The sequence below is a fragment of the Emericellopsis cladophorae genome, assembly GCF_022114955.1.
Source record: "Emericellopsis cladophorae strain MUM 19.33 chromosome Unknown NODE_116_length_24604_cov_115_666123, whole genome shotgun sequence".
Lineage (NCBI taxonomy): Eukaryota > Fungi > Ascomycota > Sordariomycetes > Hypocreales > Bionectriaceae > Emericellopsis > Emericellopsis cladophorae.
The window spans coordinates 1-24604 of NW_026251041.1; the positions used below are offsets into that span (position 1 = coordinate 1).

The following is a 24604-nucleotide window of genomic DNA, read 5'->3' on the forward strand; positions in this document are numbered from 1 at the left end:
GGCGAAATTGATATTAAGGGTCTTCTTGATGCGCTCAAGCCTCTGCTCACCAAGGACTCAATCGAGGGTATTGTTGGTCTGCTCAACAATGCCGAATCGCTGCTCAATAAGGAGACCACGGGCCAGCTCAAGAACCTTATCAAGGGTGCTGGCCCTCTGCTCGACCTCTTGGGCGAAATTGATATTAAGGGTCTTCTTGATGCGCTCAAGCCTCTGCTCACCAAGGACTCAATCGAGGGTATTGTTGGCCTGCTCAGCAATGCCGAATCACTTCTCGACAAGGAGACTACAGGGCAGCTTAAGAATCTGGTCAAGGGTGCCGGTCCGCTCCTTGACCTTCTGGGTGAAATTGATATCAAGGATCTCTTGGATGCGCTTAAGCCTCTCCTCACCAAAGATTCGATTGAGGGCATCGTTGGTCTCCTCAGTAACGCAGAGTCGCTCCTGAACAAGGAGACCACAGGCCAGCTCAAGAACCTTATCAAGGGCGCTGGTCCTCTTCTCGATCTCTTGGGTGAGATTGATATCAAGGGTCTTTTGGATGCCCTCAAGCCCCTTCTCACGGAAGAGTCCGTCAAAGGAATTGTCAACCTGCTTGGCAACGCCGAGAGCCTCCTCAGCAAGGAGTTTGTCTCCGAAGTCAAGAGCCTCATCAAGGGTGCTGCGCCTCTCCTCGAGGGTCTCGGAGACATTGACATCAAGAAGCTTGTCAGCCAGATCACACCAATTCTGGATGAGGTTGGTGATCTCGACCTCAAGAGCCTGTTTGATGCCATCGCCCCTCTCCTCACACCGGAGAGCGTGGAGGGCCTGGTCGGTCTCGTCAAGAATGCCGAGTCACTTCTCACCAAGGACTTTGTCAACCAGACCAAGGATCTCATCGGCGATGCCGGTCCCCTTCTGTCTGCCTTGGGCGAGATTGATCTCAAGAAGCTCATCAAGCAGGTCATGCCCCTTCTGGACATGCTCAGCGAAGTCAATCTCAAAGACCTCCTCAAGAAGGCGGAGCCTCTCCTCGACCAGGCTGGGCCTCTCCTCGAGTCGATTGGAAAGATTGATCTGGTCGGTCTCGTCAAGAAGATTGCCCCGCTCCTCGATGCACTCGATGACGTCGACCTCAAGGGCATCATCGATGCCATCACGCCATACCTCACGGCCAAATACATCAAGGGCATCTTTGGCCTGGTGGAGAACGCTGAAGATCTGCTCAGCGACAAGTTTGTGAACCAGACACAGACCCTGATCGAGGGTGCTGTGCCACTGATTAAGACCTTGGACAAGATTGACCTCGAGGGTCTCTTTGATGTTGTTGAGCCCTTGCTCAAGGAGCTCGACGGCATTGATCTCAGCGGTCTTGTGGATGCTGTCAAGCCCATCTTGGCGGCCGTCAAGAAGATTGACATTGAGGGCATTGTGGACGAGGTCACGCCTCTCATCACACCTTCGAGCGTCAAGGGCATCCTTGGTCTTTTGAACAACGCTCGCACGCTGTTGTCGGACGCATTCGTCGATCAGACTTCAGAGCTCATTGGCGACGCAACACCGGTAAGTTCTTTTGCAACCTCCTTCAGGACACTATACTGACTTCCCCAGCTTGTGGCCACTGTAGCAGATCTTGTGCATGCGGTGCTGAAGGAGCTTATGGGCTAATATGATTGTAATGAAGGGGCACGAGATATGAAGGCGGATACATGCAATTGTGAATTAATTCAAATACCCTTTGAGCATTGAATGAAACATTCCTTAATATGAAAAATAATCGCAGTACAGAACGTTGTGCCCTCCTCCGGTGAGTGTGTGCACCAATAACAGGGGTGTAAAACACAACACGCGAAGCCTCAGTCAGGGCTGGGACCTTGCCAGCAAATTCAGAGAACACAGATCCCGTTGTCACGAAAGTGTTCGTAGCTGCCAGAAAAGAAAATAGTCAAATTCAATAGTGTGTTGAGGTATCGTCGGAATCATTACATTCGGCTCATTAACTCCGCCCATCCCCCTACTTGTGATGCTTCTTAGACCTGGCCCCAAGCCTCATGACGTTCAATGCCATGGAACCCCACGAAGATCGCTTCCTCAACTTCTCCCGCACAAGAGCGGCCGTCGTGCTATTCAGCGCCGTCCCATTGCCGGTGGGGTTGTCGTCGCCCCAGTGCTCGAGGATGTTGTCGAACAGCGTCTGGTTGCCAAACACATCGCCCGCGAGCTCACTGAGACTGGACCCGTCGTCGCTCAGGAATCCGTTCAGGACGTCGGCAATCAGGGCGATGACGGGGATGCGGGCACGGATCTTCTTCGCCGCGAGCACCTCCTCCAAGAAGGGGATCCGTTGGCCGTTGACTCTGGTGGCGTTTCCCGTGGCGTTGAACTCGACGACACCTTCGGATAGAGCGGCCTTCTGGTCATCCAGGATGGTGGCGAGATTGGGAATCAGCTCCTTGAGGTAAAGCTCGCCGTCAAAGTTGGGCGTGTTCATGCCAGGCTTCATCTCGACGTCGTAAATGTTGATGTAGCCCAGGGTCAGGTCGCCCGACTTGAGGTTGAAGGTTAAGTTTCCGAGGAAGAGCGTGAGAACACCCTGGTTGGGGAGGTTGAGCTTTCCTTTGAGGTTATAGCCGTTCTCTGCTGGGGGCAACTGGAGCCGCAGAGTGTCGATGCCGAAGCCCTTCAGGTAGTTGAGCGCCGGGACCTGGATCTCCTTGTCGAGGGTGGGGTGGTAATCCAGGGCCCCCAAGCTGACCTTTGGCTTGCCGTAGACCGACACGGGCACCTCCTTGAGATCAAAGACGCCGTTGAACCATTTGACGAGCTCGTCGTAGTTTGTGATAGTCTGCGTCTGCTGCGCAATGTCCAGATCAGTCTTGCCGTTGACCTTTTGCTTGGGTAGCTCGAGCGACAAGAACGCCTTGTCTGGGCCTGCGTCTTTGTTGTACAGACTCAGGTTGAACTCGTTGATGGTGGCTGGGAGCGGCGTGTCCATTGATGTCGTGAGCGAGATGCTGAGCTGGGTTGGGCTCAGCGCCCTGAGGTTGCCTTGCGTGACAGGCAGCTTCTGTCCGCTGACAATATTCTGGACAATGGCGGGAATGATCACCTTGAAACTGAGACGAGCCGGTCAGTTTCATGCCAATTTGATGGGTGCGAGGACGCTCAACTTACAAGACAGGCAGGAGGATTGCAAGTAGGATGATGAGGCCGATGAGATATGCCCACCAAAACTTGCGAAAGTGTGCCTTGGTCTTCTGCCACTTTGTGAGCTTTGGCGTCGTGTCCTTCTCCTGGACATGATCTGATGCGGACGAAACATCATCTTGGGCCGCTGCCTCTGAAGGTCCATCCGCCGCCGCAGCAGGCGCCTCGTTCTCGTCGCCGCGTCCGCCAGCGACAGTGTGTGCTTGCGCAGGCGGCTGAGGCACAGGATCGATATCCTCGTGGATTCTGTTGTTGGACGTCGCCATCCTGAGTGCTCGCGTGCTCGTGCGCGCAAAAGTGCCAGTGTGCTGAGTGTCAGTTTATCTAGCAGTCCGTAGATGCACTGGTAGACGTCCAGTCTCGTCTAATGAATGCCGATGTGATACTACCCAAGTTCAAAAAAAAAAAAAAAATAGGCCCAGACCACCGCTCATCACATGGCCCGGCGCCGATCAAAGAACCCGACCGAGGCAAGCTGGCGCGATATCTCGATTTCTTCGATTGGAAAGCCACCCCCTCATACGGCACGGATGCGCTTGCAAGTTGATGTGGTTATTCCAATTCAAAGACCATCTTCCGGAACACGGCAATAGGTAGTCCAGCTCTCCATGTCACCTAACACCGACAAAAGGGGCTGATCCCAATGAGGAGGGCCTCGAGTTGAGGTGTGTGTGGAGAAGCGAGTACCTGCAAAGTACCTCGAGTACATGCCCGTGTGGGGGCTGCATGAGCCGCGCAGGGCGAGGTCGTCGCCGGATACAGGTCTCGGAGAGAAGGCTGTTCGCGTCGTGAGGCTAATGGTTTGTTTCCCCGCACCTCGAACGAGACGGGAGTCGGACAAAAAGGGCATAACACGGTGATGATCTGTGAGGTGACGTTTGGCCGACTTGGTTCCAGACCAGGACGCTTTTCAATGCCACCTTGCGAGGGCACTTGTTGGCGATGGCCTCATCCTGGCGGCCAACGTTCTATTTGCGCAGTGGCTGACCAGGGCCCTCGCTCCCTGCCAGGGTCAGCCTGTCGACTCCGTGTCAAGCCAAGGCCCACGACCGCGCACGGGGAACAGGGCGTCTGGCTCCCCTGAGTTTCCATTCATTTCCCATTGAAATGCCACCCAAACTGCAAGAGTCTGCTCAGCTCGATGCGAGACAGGAGTCACAGGACTCGAGATAAGTAATATTTACTATGAAAACAAACGTTTACTATGACGAGAATATCACACAGCAGCGTCGCAAAGATGTAGAAGGCTATCACGCAGGACTCTTGCTTCAAAATGCCACTCTGTTGATGACTCTTTACTTTGCCGCCTTGAAATCCACCTCGCCGCTGGCCCCAATCATGCCGGATCGGTGATAGTAGCTTCTTGCTCTAACGTACGGGTCGAGCATCCAGTAATTAGACCTCAACTGGCTTGCAATCGTCCTCCTGCTGTCGTTGAGTTGCTCCCACTCCTCGCTGTGAGGCTCCTTTGACAGCCAGCTCAGTGTGGCTTGCTCAAACTGCTTGGCTAACTCATCGCGGTCGCTTCGCACCTCGTTGCGCTTCTCTACTTGTTCCATGCGCTCGTTCTCGCCAGGGACTGGGTCGATGTACTTGTATTCCCAAGTGTCGTCGCCGCCGTACGAGCAATGGAGCTGGTCTTTGTCGACGAACTTCATCAAATCCTTGGTAGAGCTGGTAAAGTTAATCTTGGACGCGATCACGGGATCCAGCCAGCCCTTGATGATGCTCCAGATTCCTGAGAATGATGGTCAGCTGCTTCCTGAATTCGATTGGAAAAGAAGTTGGCGCACCCCAGAACACGAAGGGTGCTTTGTGAATAAGAACCAAGCCCAGCGTTTCCGGGTATCTGGCCTCAAACACAGTCACCAGGAATTTCACCACGTGGAAATCCATATTCTTCACACCGAACCCTGTCAGGTCAAAGATGAGGCATGCCTTGTCGTTGGGGAACGACAGCATGGTCTTGATGCTTTCAATGTTGTGCAGTACATAGTTTTCCATGGCTTGCGACGTCTGGTTCTTCGGGTCGTGAAGTCGCACCTTGATGACGTAGAGTGGGCGGCCCTCCTTGTCCGCTCCCCGGACGTAGGACTTGCCCGACTGATACTGGCTGATGAAGCCTTGGTTGTCTTTGGACATTTCTGACTGCAGGCCAACGCTCTCGCCTTTGGCGATGATGTCGTGGTCGATGCGTCGCTCATCACGCCAGTTGAGGGCGGAGACCAGCATCTCCATGGCCTGCCGGACGTCCCACTTCCTCGCTCGCATGAAGCGAAGAACCGGCGCATCAGGATGCTCAGCGAGGATAAAGTTCCACAGTATCTCGCGGAATGACTCTGGGGACTTGTTGGTGAGCATGCTGGTCAGATGAGCGGTGAGAACGGGCGCTGTGTCGTGGGCCACGGTTATTCCGCAGAGTCGAAGAAGATGGAGCCATGCTTCCTGCATTTTGAGTTGCTCAGATTTCGTCAATTCGACAGAGGAATCAATGTCGACAAACTGAAGAGTTGTGGTGTCTGGGGCCTCAGTGGCCGTGATTGTCTGGGTCGCCATATTCAATGTTCCGGTGTGGTTGGCTGGGATTGTGTTGGTGTGATGATGCTGCACAGGTGTTTGACTTGTTTTCACCGGCGTCTTTTATCCTGTGAGGTTTCTACAATCAAATGTCATAATGTCGGTTGAATTGGAGTTGAGGAGAAGAGATTCGCAAATGCTTCGGAAGGTTGGTCTCGATGAGGAACAGTGCGATCAGCATACCCGCCCCCGTCGCCCCCGTGGGGTAGTCGCATTCGATCGATCTCATCTCACACATGCACAAACATTTAACGGAGGGGTCAGCAACACCTTGCCGAGGATCCTGAACTCTTGGGTTGCCCTTGCGAGGCCAGAAGCAGTTGGTAGGGTTGCATAAGACGTCAAGGTGCACCAGAATCGGGCAAGGTTGTTAGCAGCCTCCGCACGGTGTAACTGTACAACACAGGGCCCCGATCATGATGGCGGGGTCTAATTACTGCAAGCCTATCTAGAATTGCTAAGGTCTCATGAGACTTTATTCAACTCTCATGCGGCTTGGCGTGCAAATTCGTAGTCCCTCGTGTCACTTGTCACTTGACCACATGACAGAATGAAGTTTGAAGATCGTGTTCGTTCTGTAAACGTGATCCATTTTGAAAGATGTAGAATAAGAAGGCGTTGGGGATTGATGAATTTCGCATGTACCGCGACTACGAAAACTCCATATCGGTGACCACATCCCCCCATTTCGCAGCAGCGAGATCCGTCAGGTAGTCAGCCTTGGGCTCCCACTGCCCCTGGCCACCTTTTGGAAAAACATGTCCACCTACCTTGAAGTACGTAGACTTGAGTTTCATCATGGACACTTCCTTCATCGGCTTGGACACCCTCGGCACAGCAACTTGTGCGTTTCTCTTCTTCATCTCCCGCAGCAGATGCAGGAACATGTGCATGTTGACGTCGGCACCCAGCGTCCACGACGCAGTTTCGTAGCCCGTCAGGAACAGCATGTTGGGCACGTCCTGGATCATAGCTGACTTCCAGGCAAACATCTCTGAAAGATTGATCGGTTTGCCATCAACCGACATGTTGACGCCGCCGCCAAATTTGAGTTTCAGGCCGGTAGCGGTAACGATCACGTCGGGGTGCAAGGAGGCACCCGACTCGAGCTCGATGCTCTTCTCCGTGATCTGCTTGATCGTGTCTGTCACAATGTCGGCCTTGCCTCCCCTCAATGCTTGGAAAAAATCGCCATCCAAGCTGGCGCAGAAACGCTGCTCCCAAGGGTTGTACCGCGGTTTGAAATGAGGGTCGTGCTTGATGGAAGGTGGCAGCTGCGAGACCGTCAAGCTGCGGACCAAGGCCTTTGCAGCACCAGGAAATGTTCGACAGAACCACGTGGTGAGAATGCTGGTCAAGATGCAGAACATGCGGTTGAGAAAGTGGGCAAGCATGGTAGGCAGGAAAGCAAACAGCACGTTCTGAAGAGCCGACTTGTTCCGTCGTGCCATAATGTACGTAGGGCTCCTCTGCAGCATCGTGACCCTCTTTGCTTTGTCTGTCATGGCAGGCAAGACTGTGACAGCCGTGGCTCCGCTGCCAATGACGACAACCTCCTTGTCGGTGTAGTCGTAATCTTTGGGCCAGAACTGAGGGTGGATCACTTTGCCCTCGAACTTGTCGATTCCGGGGATAGTTGTCTGCAGAGGCGTCTCGTAGTCGTAGTAGCCTGTGCCCAGGAATAAGAAGTGACTGGTAAATAACACAGTCTCTTCCTCGCCTTTCACGGTAGCGTGCACCTCCCACATTTTTGTCTCTCCGTTCCAGTTGGCTTTGGTGACGGCGTGCTTGAACCGCATGTGCTGATCGATTCCTTGCTCACGCGCAGAGCGCACGACGTACTCTTTGATTTGCTGACCGGTTGGCATCACTTCTTCTTTTGTCCAAGGACTCCAGGCGAATCCAAATGAGAAGATGTCTGAATCACACCGGATTCCTGGATACCGAAAAAGATCCCATGTCCCACCGAGGCTTGAACGTGCCTCGAGGATAGTGTACGTGAGAGAGGCGCTTTGAAGTCGATACGCTGCGTTGATGCCGGATATTCCAGCGCCAACAATGATGGCGTCGTATGAAGGTGGCGAAGACATGTTTGCCCGCTCAGCACTTGAATGTACGGGTGCCTTTGTGATTTGGGTAAAGCGACGAGTTCTATCCGTGGCCTGCTTTGCGTAGAGAACGAGAATTGATCCTTTCCTCTCGGCTATGAGATACAAGACAGGAATCTGCTTCAACAACAGTCGGGCAACGAGTAGGCCTTATGGAGATCTTGGCGACAGACACGATGGCCGTGGGGCGAGCGGCGAGCCGGATCAACACAAGACATCGGCATCCGTCCTCGGTAGGGCGACAGATGCAACTGATACTGACCACAGACCTGAGCCGATGTCACTGCACACAGCCGAAAGAAAGTCGCAGCGGTCGTTGACATGTGATGCCTTGTTGGACCGCGACACAGTATCGCAGATACTTCAAGATATTGTACGTCAGTATCTCGACAGCATTGTCGATCAATGCGGCCCTCGCGAGCCTCGCAAGCCACCTGTGTTTTCCGTAGGGCGCCACTGGGGCGGAGTGGAATCTCGCTGGCGGTTGGCCGCTCGTGTAAGTGGGGAAGGGCCATACCGGCCCATACGCCCGTGTTACGTATATATGGGTTACATGCATATACGCGCGCAAGCAGGGGTTCAAAAGGGAAAGGCTCGGTGGCATGGAGGATTTCAACGTCGGACATGGAATCTTGTCTACATGACACATTCATCATTGAGGTCATACTCATCGAGTCTACATCCTATCTGTATGCATGTGAACAAAACAGCTCACTTGGTCAACCGCATCGCCAGCCCCTCCTGGTGGAAGAAGCGGTTTGCCTTGCGTGCTGCCATGTGACCCGCCTGTGTAAAGCCCATGCGAGGGCCCAGCAGGAGGAAGTCATGCGGACAACCTTCACTGACGTCGAGACTGACCTTGCAGCCTGCGTCGCGGTACCGCAGGGCCAGCTCGCAAATGTCTTCGTATAGCACCTCACGGCTTCCAGCATTGACGTACATTGGGACGTCTATCTTGAACGGGTGGTGAAGCGGCGAGAGGTACGGTCCTGCGGGATCAATCTTGCCGTGATTCGTCACGGTGGACGCACCCCAGATGCCAAAGTTGCGGTTGAGGTAGTCGGTGCCATAGTTGGGTGACAGCACCATGTCCTGGTGGAGAGCAGCTTCAATATCGACCCATGGCGACCACAGGGCGACACCAGCTGGGGTGGGAATGTTCAGTTCGCCGCCGGATTCGTGAATGTAACGCATCAGCCCGAGCGCAAGGTTGGCGCCCGCAGAGTCGCCCGAGATGATTATTTGCTCTGGTGGGATGCTGCAATCGCGCAATAGGTGGATGAAGGACGTCGCCGCGTCCTGGAGTTGCGCTGGGAACCAAGAGTGCGGGTGGCTGGATAGTCGATACTGGGGCGTGCAGACATGCGTACATCCCATATTCTCGATGAAAGTCTTGGCAACGAAGCCAGTGTCGTTATCTCGTCCACTACCGATCACATAGCCCCCTCCGTGGAAGTGCAAGGCCACCATGATGCCCTCGCGAGACGCGGGCTCTGCTGGCGTCCATGTCACGCCCACCGGCTTGGGCTTGATTTCCTTGTCAAGGAGCTGGCCTTGGTATAGCTTTGGCGAACCGGGCGACACGACCTTGAAGCGGTCTCTTTCTTGTCCAGGTTTCAGAGTCATGCTGTCTCCGAGTCTCAACAGAGACATGTACTGCAGTGTTACCCGCAAAAGACGGACTCGGACGGCTTGGTTGATGTTCCATTCCGGGACAGGTCTGGTTGGTGGAAGCAGAGCCTTGAGAATCCCCAGGAAAAGAGAGCTGAGGAGCCATGGCGTAGACACAATGAGTTGCAAGACCGCGGGCGCCATCTTCGTTCAAACGTTGTTCAGTGGATGTGTAAGTTGGGCAAAGTATCGTACATGCCGTGAAAACAGAGCATGGAGTAATTACCAATCAAGGGAAGGAGACATCATGGATGATTATATATTGAGTTTTACTAATGCACCCAGTGCCTCCATGTTGTTTGTGGTCAAGTGCTCGGTGTCCCTACTCCGTACGTAATAGCCCCAGGCTGAGTGATCACCTCGGCCGATGAGAGTATCCGGAACTCCGGTTGGTTTGAGCGATTTATTTGCCTACACAGTATAGCATGATATGCACAGGCCGAGTCACATGATTCCAGAGGTCCTTCTCTCATGGATAAATCGCACGATACTGAAATTACGGCGTCTTCACCACTCAGGGACTGTCCACGTTCTTCCCTCGCCTGCATTGCGAGTACTGTCGGACACGTGACCGCTTTGGTGGAGGCACGGCCCGAGTTAGTGTGTATGTGTGCAAGTGTTCATAATCGAGGAAATAGTAGGTCTTTTTGGGGCCTAGAAAAGGCTATCTGAATTGATGATCAAGAGGCTGATTTTAAGGCCTTTAACTGTGTGTTCGTTCGTTGTTGTTGTTCGTTGTTGTTGTTCGTTGTTGATCGTGCTGTGTGCTGATTCCTTCATTCCAGCCATCTCCAGACCCCTCTTTGCTTAGTCACCGCGGTCCGACCCTTTTCGGTCTGACAGAGGTCCTTCTCTCATGGATAAATCGCACGATACTGAAATTACGGCGTCTTCACCACTCAGGGACTGTCCACGTTCTTCCCTCGCCTGCATTGCGAGTACCCAATCCGATGGTGTCTCGCAGAACTTCTTGCAGCCAGCCGGGCCACGCCCTCACACCGCTCAACAAAGCTCGCGAGTTTGGGACAGTGATCTGCCCACCGCGCTTGCTCCAGATCCTCTCGCTGATGGCATCCGCAACGACATTGCTGGTCAAGAGAGTGAGCCCAGAGGCCGTCAGGCCATCGGCAACCTCTGCGATGAGCGGCGTGTCCACGAAGAAAGGATGCACGACGGTCGTGAGGACATTGTCGGCGCGGTAGATGTGCTTCAACTCGACCCCGAGACCTTCATGGAAAGCCAGCGCTGCAGCCTTGGTGGCAGCGTACGCCACGCCAGAGGACAGGCTGACAAAGGAGCCAATGCTCGCCACGGTGACAATATGGCCCTTGTTCTTCTCAATCATGTGTGGCATGAATTGCTGCACGCAGAGCCAATGCGCAATATTGTTGACGCCGAAGACAGTCCGCAGATACGGCTCGGACTGGTCTAGTATGGGCTTCGCCTGCGAAACACCAGCATTGTTGACCAGTATCGTCGGGTGCCCAACGTCCCTGCGCACAGCCGCCGCCGCCGCCCCGATCGAGCCCTTGGACATGAGATCGCAGTGATAGTGCGAGATGAGAGGATTGCCATGCAGTTCCTTGGGCATGTCCTGGATGTCGAGAACAACGACCTTGGTACCCCTGCCGGCGAGGTTGCGCGCCAAATCCTTGCCAATGCCGCTGGCCCCTCCCGTCACGACCGCGATCTCCTCAGACCAGTTCCATCCCTTGCTGGGGCCGGTGCGCCAGGCATTCGCCGCTCGAACGTTCAAGTTCTGATTGACAAAGCGCAGCAACCCCACGCCAAAGAGAAGGCGCAGTGCGGTGATTGCGAGCTCCAGGTCGAGCGCGCCGAGCCCCAGGAGCCCCCTTGCACACGTGGACAGCAAGCTCTGACTTTCGTTGGGGCGGTACGTGACTGCAGCGAGGAGGGGGCCGCTGACAAATGGTGATAGAACCAGATTGTAGACATGGCTTATGAGGCCACCCAAGATTGCGGCCATCAAGTCTCATTAGCAATGCTCTTCGCTGTCAGATGTTTGCATAGCGCCGGAGAGGAAGAAATTGTTGAGCTGGCCCGGTAGATACAATCGATTTTCCGGCCGTATCCGCTATCTTGGCCCCTGTCACCTCAATGCCATTTGCCCATTTCCACCTTTTCGGGCGGGGATTTACGGCTGTTATTGCATGCATGCACTATATCAGCCGTCTTGACGTTTGGCCCTTGCTGTATCCATTCTTTTGACAGCACTCTTCAATGACTGATCAATGAGTGAGACAACGGCCGCGACTCTGCTGTTGCTGAAGATTCACCAATCCCCCCCCCGCGCTTGGTGATCTTCGCTCCATCCCGTGTCAGTACGTAGACTGTTCCAGAATATGTGATTATCCAATGAAGCGCGACGCAATTTCCCAGCGTCCGAGGCGGCATGTGAACCGCTTCCCCGCAAACCGGCTGACCGGAGCGGCTGAGCCCCTCTCGTCCTGGGAAGGCTGGGATGGTGGCACTGGTTGGGGATTGACGCCGCGCACTTGACTTGACTGTCCCTGCCCTGGCGAACGTCACTGTGGCCCCCAACCCCCAGGGACCAAGTAGCCAGACCGTTTCCCTCTGGAGCAGTGTGCTCAGTGCTGAGACGACCAGCTGGACATGGCCAGAGTCCAGCCCAGCCCAGCCCAGCCCACATTGCAGGGATCGCCCTCGTTGATTCGGCAGCGCGGCTGTGTCAAAGGCCCAGTCGCTTATCGGTGTTTAGCAGCAGCATGCACCGCGACTTGGTGCAAAGGGTGGCATAACTTGATCCTTGACAACATACATATACCAGACTGCTCGTAGACGCAACAATCATCAAATCAAGATCGCGACGAGATTCAATCAGCATGGTGTTCCCAGGACGGTTCAGCACAGGATGCATGCGCTGTCGTCAGCGCAAGGTCAAGGTGAGCAAAACGACTGACCGCATCGCCCGCACGTGACGGGCGAGCGCGAGCATCTCTCCCTACCTACTTGGCATGGACGCATGCGTGCTCACGACAGCAATCAATTGAATGGACGCAACAAGGCCAACACGTACGAGATGGAACATGGACTGACGATACACACTAGTGTGATGAAGGCAAGCCATCCTGCCGGAGATGCTACATCTATGGCAAGGAGTGTCCGGGCTACACCGACCAGTTCCATTTCCGCCACGAACTCACAGCTTCAAGCTTCAAAAAGTCAGCGACGACGCAGCGGCGAAAGAACTCTCCAATTTCGACCGCTTCGGTGAAATTAACAAATTCCAACAAGAAGAAAGTGGAGAAGGATAGCAGCACGAGCACCTCGAAGGGCAGCCCCTCCTCAGCATGCGTACCAGTCTGGTCGCCGACGACGCCAGTAGCCACAACGTTGAGCATTTCGACGGATGACATATCCTTGTGTTACTTTGTGCATCGATTCGTAACCCCCGCCGGCCTGGATGGGTTCCCAGGACACTTGACCTTCCTGCCCACCTTGTATGACAAGCATCAGGACGATGGTGGCGTGCTGGAGCTGGCAACCAAAAGTGTCGCCAAGATGGCAGTGTACAACAAATTCGGCGGCGATGATTTCCGATTCCAATCGTACCAAGCATACGGAAAGGCGATCCGGAGCTTACAGAACGCCATCCAGGACGAGACGCAGGTGATGGACGACAAGGTGCTCGCGGCCGTGTTGCTGCTGTGCACGCTCAAGGACGTGAGTGGTGAAGGGGTGGGGGACCCGAGCGAGCATGCTGCAGGACTGTACTATCTGTTGGAGCGGCGAGGCGTAGAGCAGTTGGCGACGCGTAGAGGTGTCGAGCTGTTCCTACTGTCTCTCATACGCTTGGTAAGTCCAGGAATACGTTTTCGGTGCCGACATGCTGACCTGGTGCAGCAAGTATACTCGTTCCTTCGAGAAGATGACACATACAGCGACCCGGGAGGTTTGACGTCTGCACTCGGGGCTTTCGATCCTCTTATCCGCGCAATGTTCATGATGACCAGAGTTCTGTCTCTTAGAAACACCCTTTCCAAGTACGTGCCCATGGGTATCCTGCCTGGCCAGCCGTGGAAGCAACCTGTCCTGGACATAAACGACGAGGGCCACGAGACCGTTATTCAAGAATGTCTCCATGCCCTGCAGGACTTTGACACGTGGGACATGGAAGCTGCATCGTACTGGCAGAACACCTTTCAAGGCCGCACGCTCCCGACTCGCCTCGGCGAAGTGGGGACGAGCATGACCTATTGCGATCAGCAGACCGCTTGTACAATCATCCTGATCCGCTCCGCACGGTTGATTCTGGTGCTCAGCTTACTCATCTACCACGATCTTGCCACTGTTCCCGTGGGCAACCTAGAGGCATGGGTGCAGTGGGTGCCTGTACTGCAAAATGACCTTCATTGTACCATTGACGACATTCTTGCTTGTGTGCCCTTCGCACTGGGAGACGTGGATCAGGATGGGAAACCGAGAACCATGAGCTATGACGGGGCGGGGGCCATCATCATCATTCAGCCGTTGCGACTGGTCACATGGTGTATCTACGCGAAGCCTGAGCAACACCAGATCGCGCGGAACATTCTGGGACGCATCAACGCCGCCATAGGCATCCGAGCAGCTGTCTCATGGCATAACGCAGCCCTGCACAGTGATGGAGAGCAACTGGCCGAGTGGCAGCCAGACGTGTGTGAGGGCAAAGGTGGCTGGACTAGGGAGGTTACTTTTGTATCTGAGTTGTCTTGAGTTTCTGCGTATACGATACCTGGGTTACTTTATCTTGCGAATTTGTCGGTTCAACTCGATTCTCTCCAAGACCTCCAAGTCTCTCTCTCGCAGCAATGCTGCCGCCGATGCGACGGGCCCGGCCACAGCAGTCCAGAATCCGACTTTGCCCACAGTTCGTAGTAGGCTCTTCTGAGGCAACGCCTGGTGCTTCTGGTAGATGGCCCAGACAACAAACGCTGCGCAAGCACAGTAGATATCCCACCGGAGGAAATTGGTGACAATCTCTTTCTGCGCCAGTGCCGACACAGGTGGTCTCATGAGGGTTCTGATGGGTGGATCTGTCAACGACGTCGGTGCCAGCATCTTGGACAGAGATAGCCCAGGCATGTTTGACAGTGTCTTCGACGAGATGACGGTTCCCATCATCAATCCGTGCGCGACTCCACTGAATACCATGACGAAATGGTATACACCCCGCAGAGACACGAGGAGTCGGTCTGTCGTTTCCTTCGGTTTCTTGTCCGGGTCCACTAGTTTCTTGACGAGTGGATGGAAGAGGGAGTGCAAGAGCGGAAATGGCTGCCACAACGCAATGATAATGTAGTTCTCCCTGGGCGATAGGATGCCGAGTGATGGGAGGATCATGAAGAGGCTCGGCACAATGTACGACATTGTTGATATCCATGGCAGAATGTCCGCGTCTGTGGGATCCACGACGACATCTTCGTAACCAGCTCGATCGGGTGAGTAGAGGACGTTCAAAGCGAGGTAGATGGGTGCCGCAATCGTAATCGTCACCAGCTGTCCTAGCATTCCCCATGAACCGGTGCTGTTGTTCGTTAGCCTCCACTAGGTAGACACTCAGGTGGTGTCTGGTCTTACTAGCTGAAGACTGTGCGCCGATTCTTCTTGCGAAGACCTTCGAGCGCCATCAAGGACCAAAGTCCCCCAAACTGCGCTGCCATGTACGACATGGTGAGGACTCCTTGCCAATCAATGTCCTGTCCGTAGTTGACGATGGAAACGGCAAAAAACTCGAGGAGAAGCCCCACAGTATCGTCAATGGACGGAACACCCGTGTAGACCGGTCGGTATGTTGGGCCGGATCTTGCTAGGACGCATCGTGGCTTGAGCCACATGGATTTTTTGGTCGTGCAAATCTTGACAGCGTCAAAGAAGCCATGCCTCACGGCGAGATACATTCCCCCATAGCCACCGACGAGCGCGCACGAGAGGATGAGGGCGATGGCAATGGTCCTGAACATTGTGCAAGTCGCGATTCAAAGAGACACGGGAGAAGGAGCTTCAGCTCTTGCACAACCATGGATTCTTGTACCAAGCAAAGTGTCCCAGCTGAAGTAGACAGGGCATGAGCTGAAATTTCTGCACGTGCGAAGCCACGTAAATCTCTGTAGTGCTTTATCTAATCAAATCTGCCCGAGCTCGATATCAAATCTCAACGGAAGCTTCAGCAAAGATCCGTGGGTCCAGTCAGTTCACATGCATGTATCGCAACCCGGTCAGTTATTGCGCATGGGCTCACAACTGCTTGTCTTCAGAGCCTCCCCTTGGAAATTGTTCCTGCAAGCTGCGAATCAATTTACAGTCATCCTTCGAGTGCGAAGTGACAACCTTCTTCTTCGCAGTCTCAGTCAGGACTCACACGTAGTCTGAGGCCCAAGCAACACAAAATTTCAGTAAATCCATATCAGCCAAGACTCGCCTGCTAGACTGCATTCGAGTGATTGGACCCAGACGAACTCCCCAGCGCTCATGAATTCCAGCAGACGAGCAAGTTTCTAGCATAAATTCGCTAGGGATTGCGTCTCGAACCGACCCCCTCTCCTCGCACGTTCTTCGCAGGCTAAACCCCAATCGCGTCCTTCTTGCGACCTGCATGCTTAATAGGAAATGGGAACCACCACTGACACAGCTCGGAGCTCCCCCGCACCCTAAAGCTTGTGATGTCCCAGGGTAGGGTCGCGATCAAATGTGGTTGCACTGATCATCTGTTGGGATCGTCTCGCAATCATGGCAGCCTTACTGGGCTCGGCTTTGCGAGGCGCGCCGGAGCATTTCCTTTCCTGGTCTGCGACGGCAACCCTTCGCAAACTATCAACGGGTCTAGCGATGACAATAGATTAGCCAACGCCAGCGTCGTCGCAGCCTGTTCTGTGTCAATCAACTACAACTAACTACACGTACCAAGTACTCGGTCGGACCTGGGGTCTTTGTTGCGGGACGTAGAGCTCAATTGTCAAACCTCGGGCAAGGCGTCCATGTCCTACAAGAGCACATATCGAACGGATTTTCTTGTTGAAAACATCAAAGACGCAAAGATGGACAAAGTGCGACAGGTTTGCAGCGTCCCCGGCCTTACGGTAGCGGCTCTTGCGCAGTCGCTCCTTGCGATCAAGCTGTTCCCAAACTACTGCAGCTCAGAAAGCCACCTTCGGACTGTCGCCCTCATGATCCTTGCGAACTATGCATTCGGCGCCATTTTCTGGACTTTTCTATATCCGAATTTCCTCAGTCCACTGCGGCACTTGCCAGGGCAAAAGGCCTTGGTGAGCCTCTCTCACCGGTCGCTGATGGTAACCCATCGACCATCGGGTGACCTTTTTCTGGACCTGGTCAAGCAGTACCCAAATGAGCCACTGCTCAACCTCACGCTCACTCGGAGTCAGGTCCTAGTCACAGATCCGAAGCTGTTGGCGGATGTACTCGTTCACAATTGTTATGACTTTGCGAAACCAGCAAAGATTCGCAAATTCCTGCATCATGTCCTGGGCGCCGGCCTCGTCGTTCTGGAAGGCGACCCTCACAAGTTTATGCGAAAGAACACGATGCCCGCCTTTGGGTTTCGGCATATCAAGGATCTTTACCCGATGATGTATCAAAAAGCCGAGACACTTGCCAGAGCCTTGCGCTACGAAACGGCGGGAAACACCCAGTCGATTGAACTATCGACTTGGGCCAGCAAAGTGACCATTGACATCATCGGGGTAGCTGGCATGGGCCGTAAGCTGAATGTTGTCGAAAAGGGCGAAGACCCATTGCAGACTATATACGAGAGCCTCCTAGAGCCATCGACGGAGAAATTGCTCTTCTCCATGTTGTCATTTGTATTCGGTCTGCCTGTGGTCAGGTGGATTCCGTGGAGGATGAATGGTATTTTCGACCAGCTGACAGGATCTCTGAACGACATATGCATGCCCATGATTCGAGAGAAGAGGCAAGCCATCGAGGAGAAAGGCGACGACCACTTTGACATTCTGTCGTTGCTCATCAAGACCAACAACTTCACTGATGTCGAGCTCAAGGATCAACTGCTGACATTCCTGGCTGCTGGGTGCGTAGTCTGCAACTACCGTGGAGCTTGTCACTAACGATGTCTAGTCACGAAACGACCGCCTCGTCTCTGACCTGGGCGTGCTACCTGCTAGCCAAGCATCCCGAACTTCAAATGACGCTCCGCACAGAGGTGCAGGCAGCATTCCCTAGGAATCCTCTCGACGATCCCGCCTCTCTCGCAACCACACTCGAGTCTTTGCCTTTCTTGAACGGTGTCATCCAAGAGACCTTGCGTCTGTATCCCACTGTGCCGCTCACGCTTCGCGAGGCCCAGAAAGACACATTTGCGAATGGCCAATTTATTCCAAAGGGTACGACACTCGTGCTATCCATGTGGATGACTAACCGGTCTCCCAAGATCTGGGGTCCACAAGCTGGAGAATGCAGGCCCGAGCGTTGGATCAACGATGATGGGAAACCCAACCAGACTGGCGGGACAAGCAGCAATTACGACTTTTTGACATTCTTGCACGGTCCAAGGAGCTGTATTGGACAGGGCTTCGCCAAAGCTGAGATGAGGTGCTTGCTTGCCATGATGGTCTTATCGTTCGAATGGCAGCTAGGCATGAAGGAAGAAGACGTCATGCCAAGGGGTGTGATCACAATCAAGGCCGCCAAAGGTATGCATCTAAAGCTGACGGCTCTGAGTGCCGGTGAAAAGGCAACGTAGTAACAGCATGGCAAAGGAAAGTTGCCAGAGAATCCAAAAATGTGAAAAAAGGCTGCAACGAAGAGAAGCGAGTACAGATTTCTCAAGTAGTGACTTCGTGCAGACTTCAGTGCCTGATTGTTCATGTACGTCCAGACACCTGGGGGAGGCGGCGGTCAGGACGAGCGGGTATGAGCCGCCTGACTCGGAGCAATGCGTGGAAGACATGCATCACGTGACGAATTGAGTCACGGTCGCAAACACCACGAAATCCCGGTCGTCACGATTGCCCATGGTCAACCTATTCTCGCCAATTAAACCCCAGGCGCCTTCATTCCAGCCTACCGATTTCGTGAAGTAATTCCCACGCGCTTCACAATCTCTCGAAAATGATATGACTCTGGCGCGATCTGGCAACCATGCGCTCGCCTCGAAACGCAGTCCCTCGCATAGCTGAGCTCCGGAACCTCGTCTACACGCAGACCCCGCGAAGATGCTTGTCTTCCGCAACGGGGAGCTTCCAGGCCAGCCGTGGCTCTGTTACGGCGTCAGTATGTAACAGCTTCTTTCTTTCAAATCGATTATTCGACCGATCAACATGTCTCGACTCGCTGATCCGAGCACGACCGACTTCAACCAACACAACCACAACGGCATCAGTTTCAGCTTCATCACAACCACCTACCGAACTCCCTCCACACCGCCGACGACAGGCTAGAAAACGAGAAGAGGCACAAGCGGCGGAACCTCTGCCACCCGATGCTTCTTCGCTACTCGCCGCGCGCGCAGCCGCCAGCCCTGACCAGTCCCTTCGGCGCACCCTATCATCCATTCTCTCCCTTACCAAACCACGACTGACCGTCCTTGTCGTGCTGTCCGCCATGGCACCCTATGCATTGTACCCCGTGCCAGAGATTCTGGCGCCCAGTATGACCAACACCCCGAGCTTGAGTCCGCTGACTCTGCTGTTCCTCACGACGGGCACGGCGCTATGCTCGGCCAGCGCCAACACACTAAACATGCTTTACGAACCATTATCGGATGCAAAGATGTCACGCACGAGAAACAGGCCGCTTGTCAGGAACTTGCTTTCCAAGAAAACCGCGGTGCTCTTCGCCCTTGCTGCCGGCGCTACTGGCGTTGCAGCGCTCTATTTTGGCGTGAACCCTACGGTCTCAGGGTTGGGCCTTGCAAATATTGTCCTATATGCTGGGATATACACACCGCTCAAGGCTGTGACGGCGTTCAATACCTGGATTGGAGCCGTCGTTGGAGGAATCCCGCCGTTGATGGGCTGGGCGGCAGCCGCCGGTGAGACCGCAACCAAGGATGGCTCGTGGCGTGAGCTCCTCCTTGCCAGTGATGGTTCTTCCATTGGAGGCTGGCTCATGGCCAGTCTTCTCTTCGCCTGGCAGTTCCCTCATTTCATGTCCCTGAGCTGGGGCATTCGCGAAGAGTACAAGAACGCCGGCCTGCGGATGCTCGCGTGGACCAATCCAGCACGCAACGCCCGGGTCGCTTTGCGGTACAGTCTGGTCTTTCCTCCGATCTGTCTCGCTCTGTGCGCTGCGGGTGTGACGAACTGGGGCTTTGCGGTAACCAGTCTGCCTTTGAACGCGTGGCTGATTCGCGACGCGGTGCGCATGTGGCGACAGCAAGGGCATAATGGCACCGCACGGGGTCTATTCTGGGCGAGCGTTTGGCACTTGCCTGGTGTCATGATGCTCGCGTTGGTACACAAGAAAGGCATGTGGACCAGAGCGTGGACGAGCGTATTCGGCGGAGGGGATGGCAGTTGGGAAGACGAGGAGCTCGAGGAGATGAAGAGTATGACGGCGGAACGAGTGGCGGAGACGGCGCCAGTCGCCAAGAGGTAGCTTGCTGGCCAGCTGCGCTCAGCTTGCGTGTACGATGTGCAACTGTACTCAATAAGATGTATCGCATGTACTGCATGACAACAAATAGATCTCAATAGCATTATATCGCAAAAGCTTGTACGAGTGTGCCAACATGGCCCGAATCCCCTTGTGTAGCAAATCCACCATCTGAGAACGCCAAAACGCCAAACAATGTATCATCCGGTCAACATCCGCCCGTCACCGCACTTACACCCTACTCGGTCGATTGATAATCGCCTCAATGTTCATGTCCACACTCGGCAGCCGTTGACCTGGCATGTACGAACTCTCGTCCTCACTACCACCAAACCCCTGCGCTGCACTCGCTGTCGAGCTCACACTGCTCGAGTACCGGTGCTGTCCCTGGTATCCATGCATGCCATACCCCGCAAACCCAGCGTTCACAACTTGCCGGTACTGATGACGAGGATGGTGATGTTCCTGGTGTTGCTGAAGGTAGGGTAATGAGCTCGTCGACGCGGCATGCTGGTGGTGGATGCGCCGGTCGGGACTGTGGCTACTGCTGCTGCCGCTGCTGAAGTTCTCGCTTCCGACGTCTACTTCATCCACAGGAGTCAACCCGCTGATGCCGCTCACACCGCTGTCGTCGTTTTCATACCCTGTCATGCTGTTCGTTGCCGCCGCGTGCTGCTGTTGGAGACGCTCATGTCTGGCGCCGGCCCTCGCCGCGCTCTGGAGGTTCTTGAGGCCATTCGCCATACACTTAGGTACGTCAGTACGTGATTTTATCGGGGTGAAGAGTGGGAGAAGGTTACGTTAGAGTGATAAGTGCAAAGAAGAGGAAAGTACCTTTTGCTCAACGACCATCCACTTCTCGCCCGTCTTGGCAGCAAGGCCACTCCAGATCTCCTTTCGCATAGACATGTATTCTCTCGCCAGCTTTTGGAGCTTGCGGTTGTCCCAGTCGTCAGCGTCTCTTCTCTCCTGCAGACGCTCGTGTCGCTTTCGGCAGGCATTGGCGGTTTTCATGGGAAAGTAGGCATCCTTGATTTGAGACCAGTTCAGCCCTTGTGCTCGAGCAGCGATGAGGTTTTGATCGTCTTGTATGGTCCATGCTCCTGAGCTTGGGCGATGTGACGCTGGCAAAGGGATATTGGCCGGTGCAGACGAAGAGATAGTCTGGAAGCTGTCGAATGTGCTGGGTAGAGGCTGCTGTTGTGTGCCCAGATGCATATCCGAGGAGGGCATGCTGTTGAAGTTGAAGTGGCCATTATTATTTTGTGTTGCCATGCGTGGCGTATACATGGGTGACGGAGCCAGGGTGTAGGGGTGCTGTCCCATGCTGTGGCCTGCGCTACTGGTGGCACGATGTCCCCGAGGCATGGTGATGACTGGTATAGTCGGGATGTATTGCAACACAATTGTAACAGAATATGGTCATGTAGGTGGCCGGCCTAGGTCTGAAGCAGGTCCCGCAGAATGGTAACGAATTGAATGGGGGAACAGATATGACTCCTGCAAATGCCGACACAGACAAGATAGGAAAGACAGTAGGAAAGACAAACGAAAGACCAAAGAAATGAAAAGGCCGAGGTACTGGCTCTCGAATGTTGTCGTGGAATGTTTACGGGTCAGAAAGGGAAGAAGAGATGACCGGAATTATGGACAAGGCCTGCGCTTTAAGCGTGGCCTGGCCAGGGGAATCTGCTCAGATGGACGGAAAGCCAATCTCAACATCGGCGGCTCTGCAGATGAAACAAGTCTTTCTAGGCATGCAGACTCTCTTGGGCGGTAGAAAGAACATGAAACGGACTTTGCGTTCCGAAAGGGAAGACTTTGGAAGATTGGCGTGTCGACATTGGTCATGTGTTTGGACCGGGCGGCTATATCCAATGTAAGTTCCCCTGGCGGTTATTAGATACAAGACGGTATAGACAGTAAGTATTGAAACTAATTTGAGCAGCAATCTTGCCGAAGATCAGCAAGGTGTACTCTGATGGGGGGACAGTGACAACTATTGCAGTCGTTCGAGATGCCCAACTCCCGCTACGCTGGCCGACAGTATGCACCAGTCTATGGCGTACCAGCAGGGAATTTCAGCAACTCACACTGATCGTTTGTCCCAAACACATGGTTTGGGCCGGCATTGATGATAGCAATTGTCCGTGAACAGCGTCATTTGGTACCTGCATACGCGCACGGGTTCCTGACATTCGCGCATGTCTGTCATCGGCAGCTCTGTTCGTGCTGGTGCTAGCTTGCTCTCGATAATGAGAAGCCAGGACAACGCTGGGAATTGTGCAAGCGGACCTCATGACGCTGAGCAGAAAGGAACGCGGCGCCAAAGACCCATATTCAGGAGATGAAGTTGTTGTTGCGGGGTCTGAAGTAGGATCTGATTGGCATACCGTGGATCGCAAGCGCGCGTTTAGGCACCCTTTCGCTAGATTGCCGCTGTCGTTTCGCTGAAAGGGGACTAGTGCGTTCCTTTCCAGCTCTCTGGTCGTCGAGCATATACCTTTCTTGAGGGTGGTTTTACTCCAGCCCTGCGTCGAGGCGCCAGCATGAGCTACAATGGAGCATTCCATTCATGCTGTTTCAGCTTCGGTGCTTGTGTGCGCAAACTTTCCAACCAACGTGCCGCGAGAAAGTGGACAGAGAGGTGTATCATCCCAGTTCCTACACCGAGATTGCCTACCCTGAGTCACCAATGAGCATTCCATCATGTCCAACTAGGTCACTGGACCACCCGTCTTACTACAATCTGTTAAAGTAATCTTTTCCAGTAGCTAACATATTCCACCTTCAATTCGGGAGTATCATTGGCCGTGCAGCGTGGTCGAACCGAGGGAAATCAAGTATGACGCTGTCCAGCAGAGGCTAGGACCTGGATATTGCCGAATGACTACACGGACTTCAACAATGTGATTACTGGAATAACGTGATTGATAAGCGAACCGCCTAGACAAGCGAACCGCCCACTTTCCTATCATCATCTATCATCATTATTTGATCAATTGTTCCACAATAACTAGCAATGTCAGATCAAAGGAATAAAGCTAATACCCTTCTTGCTATTCAAGCGCTTCAAACCAACCCAAAATTAAGTGTGCGACGCGTGGCTAAGATCTACAATATTCCACGCACGACGCTAAGAGATCGCAAGCACGGAACTTAATTAAGACGCGATATAATAGCTAATTCGCGGAAACTATCCGATCTTAAAGAACCGAAGCTAGTCGAGTATATACTCGATCTAGATTCGCGAGGATTTTCCCCTTAGATCAGTGGTGTTGAAGAAATAGCTAATCTATTGCGTATCGACCGCGACGCGTTACCCGTTAGTAAGCGCTAGGCAGGGAATTTTATCAGGCGGTAACTAGAGCTTAAGACGCGTTTCTTTCGCAGATATGACTACCAGAGGGCCAAATACGAAGATCTAGTCGCTATAAACGCGTGGTTTCGACTTATGGCGAATACAATCGCGAAGTATAGCATCTAATCAGATAATATCCATAACTTCGACGAGATAGGCTTTATAATAGGCGTTATTATAAGCGGTATAGTTATCATAGGCGCCGAAAGGCGTAGGAACCCGAAAAGAGTCTAGCCTAGAAACCGGGAATAGGTTATAGTTATTTAATCGATCTCTACACAAGGCTAGGTAGCGCCGCCGTTCATCGTTATTATAGGCTAATATCACCTCTCAAGCTGGTATTAAGAAAGCACTCTCCCTGGCAATTGGGCTATCGCAACTACGAAAAACGGCTAGACCGATAATACTACGGGTCTCCTATAGCTAAAGCACTTTAATCAATATATAGAGAAGCGATCGAATAGTGCCTATCGTCTTCTAATCCTTAACGGCTATAAAAGCCACCACTCTACCGATTTCGAGGCATATTATAAGGAGAATAAGATTATTACGCTCTATATACCTCCTTATTCGTCTTACCTACTCCAGCCTCTTAATATAGGCTGCTTTAGGCCGCTTAAAACAGTATACGGTCGAGAAATAGAGTATCTAATCAAATACTCTATAACATACGTTTCAAAGACTGAGTTTCTTCACGCCTTCCACGCTATATTCCGAGCTATATTAACTAAAAGCAATATCAAGGGAGGCTTTAGAGGGGCTAGAATTGCCCCTCTAGATACGGAATATATAATCTCGAAGCTGGATATGAAGCTATATACTCCAACGCCTCCTAAGGGGACTCTAGAGCTTCCTGACCCTTAGGTCTCAAAACCCCTAAGATAATTAAGGAGACTAAATCTTAGTCTACCTACCTTAAAAATCGAATTAAGAGACATAAAAGTAGCTCCCTAGTATCAATAATTAACGCTATAATGTCAATAACTAAGGGTTTAAAGGCATATTAGTACGAGATAGCGTTATTGAGGATAGAGGTCCGGGATCTTCGAGATACTAACTATATCCTTAGCCGGCGCCGGAGAGAGAAAAAGACCCGCCTACG

At 53.3% G+C, this 24604-nt stretch overlaps 10 protein-coding genes across 10 annotated transcripts; 3 read left to right on the top strand and 7 right to left on the bottom strand.

Moving 5' to 3' along the window:
* On the top strand, positions 1-1650 carry J7T54_004479 (uncharacterized protein; the record flags this gene model as incomplete). Its single annotated transcript, XM_051510515.1, has 2 exons — positions 1-1545; positions 1594-1650. Coding segments are annotated over 2 exons (1602 nt in total), but the record flags the coding sequence as incomplete, so codon positions are not given.
* A 346-nt stretch (positions 1651-1996) lies between these two features.
* J7T54_004480 (uncharacterized protein) lies at positions 1997-3455 on the bottom strand (the record flags this gene model as incomplete). Its single annotated transcript, XM_051510516.1, has 2 exons — positions 1997-3098; positions 3157-3455. 2 exons carry the CDS (start codon positions 3453-3455, stop codon positions 1997-1999), a joined length of 1401 nt encoding a protein of 466 aa, XP_051358584.1.
* A 1029-nt stretch (positions 3456-4484) lies between these two features.
* Positions 4485-5745, bottom strand: J7T54_004481 (Phosphatidylinositol transfer protein-like protein; the record flags this gene model as incomplete). Its single annotated transcript, XM_051510517.1, has 2 exons — positions 4485-4927; positions 4983-5745. 2 exons carry the CDS (start codon positions 5743-5745, stop codon positions 4485-4487), a joined length of 1206 nt encoding a protein of 401 aa, XP_051358585.1.
* A 671-nt stretch (positions 5746-6416) lies between these two features.
* Positions 6417-7565, bottom strand: J7T54_004482 (uncharacterized protein; the record flags this gene model as incomplete). Its single annotated transcript, XM_051510518.1, has 1 exon — positions 6417-7565. The coding sequence occupies one exon, from the start codon at positions 7563-7565 to the stop codon at positions 6417-6419; it is 1149 nt and encodes a 382-aa protein (XP_051358586.1).
* A 1020-nt stretch (positions 7566-8585) lies between these two features.
* J7T54_004483 (Moproductrpene epsilon-lactone hydrolase-like protein) lies at positions 8586-9500 on the bottom strand (the record flags this gene model as incomplete). Its single annotated transcript, XM_051510519.1, has 1 exon — positions 8586-9500. One exon carries the CDS (start codon positions 9498-9500, stop codon positions 8586-8588), a length of 915 nt encoding a protein of 304 aa, XP_051358587.1.
* A 937-nt stretch (positions 9501-10437) lies between these two features.
* J7T54_004484 (uncharacterized protein) lies at positions 10438-11532 on the bottom strand (the record flags this gene model as incomplete). The annotated part of the gene is made up of 1 exon (XM_051510520.1): positions 10438-11532. The coding sequence occupies one exon, from the start codon at positions 11530-11532 to the stop codon at positions 10438-10440; it is 1095 nt and encodes a 364-aa protein (XP_051358588.1).
* An 877-nt stretch (positions 11533-12409) lies between these two features.
* On the top strand, positions 12410-14282 carry J7T54_004485 (Transcriptional regulatory protein-like protein; the record flags this gene model as incomplete). Its single annotated transcript, XM_051510522.1, has 3 exons — positions 12410-12469; positions 12636-13382; positions 13431-14282. 3 exons carry the CDS (start codon positions 12410-12412, stop codon positions 14280-14282), a joined length of 1659 nt encoding a protein of 552 aa, XP_051358589.1.
* Positions 14283-14306: 24 nt separating this feature from the next.
* J7T54_004486 (uncharacterized protein) lies at positions 14307-15529 on the bottom strand (the record flags this gene model as incomplete). The annotated part of the gene is made up of 2 exons (XM_051510523.1): positions 14307-15093; positions 15147-15529. 2 exons carry the CDS (start codon positions 15527-15529, stop codon positions 14307-14309), a joined length of 1170 nt encoding a protein of 389 aa, XP_051358590.1.
* Positions 15530-16603: 1074 nt separating this feature from the next.
* On the top strand, positions 16604-20144 carry J7T54_004487 (uncharacterized protein; the record flags this gene model as incomplete). The annotated part of the gene is made up of 4 exons (XM_051510524.1): positions 16604-17616; positions 17664-18238; positions 18750-18818; positions 19057-20144. The coding sequence occupies 4 exons, from the start codon at positions 16604-16606 to the stop codon at positions 20142-20144; spliced, it is 2745 nt and encodes a 914-aa protein (XP_051358591.1).
* A 228-nt stretch (positions 20145-20372) lies between these two features.
* J7T54_004488 (myb family transcription factor) lies at positions 20373-21509 on the bottom strand (the record flags this gene model as incomplete). Its single annotated transcript, XM_051510525.1, has 2 exons — positions 20373-20888; positions 20976-21509. The coding sequence occupies 2 exons, from the start codon at positions 21507-21509 to the stop codon at positions 20373-20375; spliced, it is 1050 nt and encodes a 349-aa protein (XP_051358592.1).
* Positions 21510-24604: the final 3095 nt, after the last annotated feature.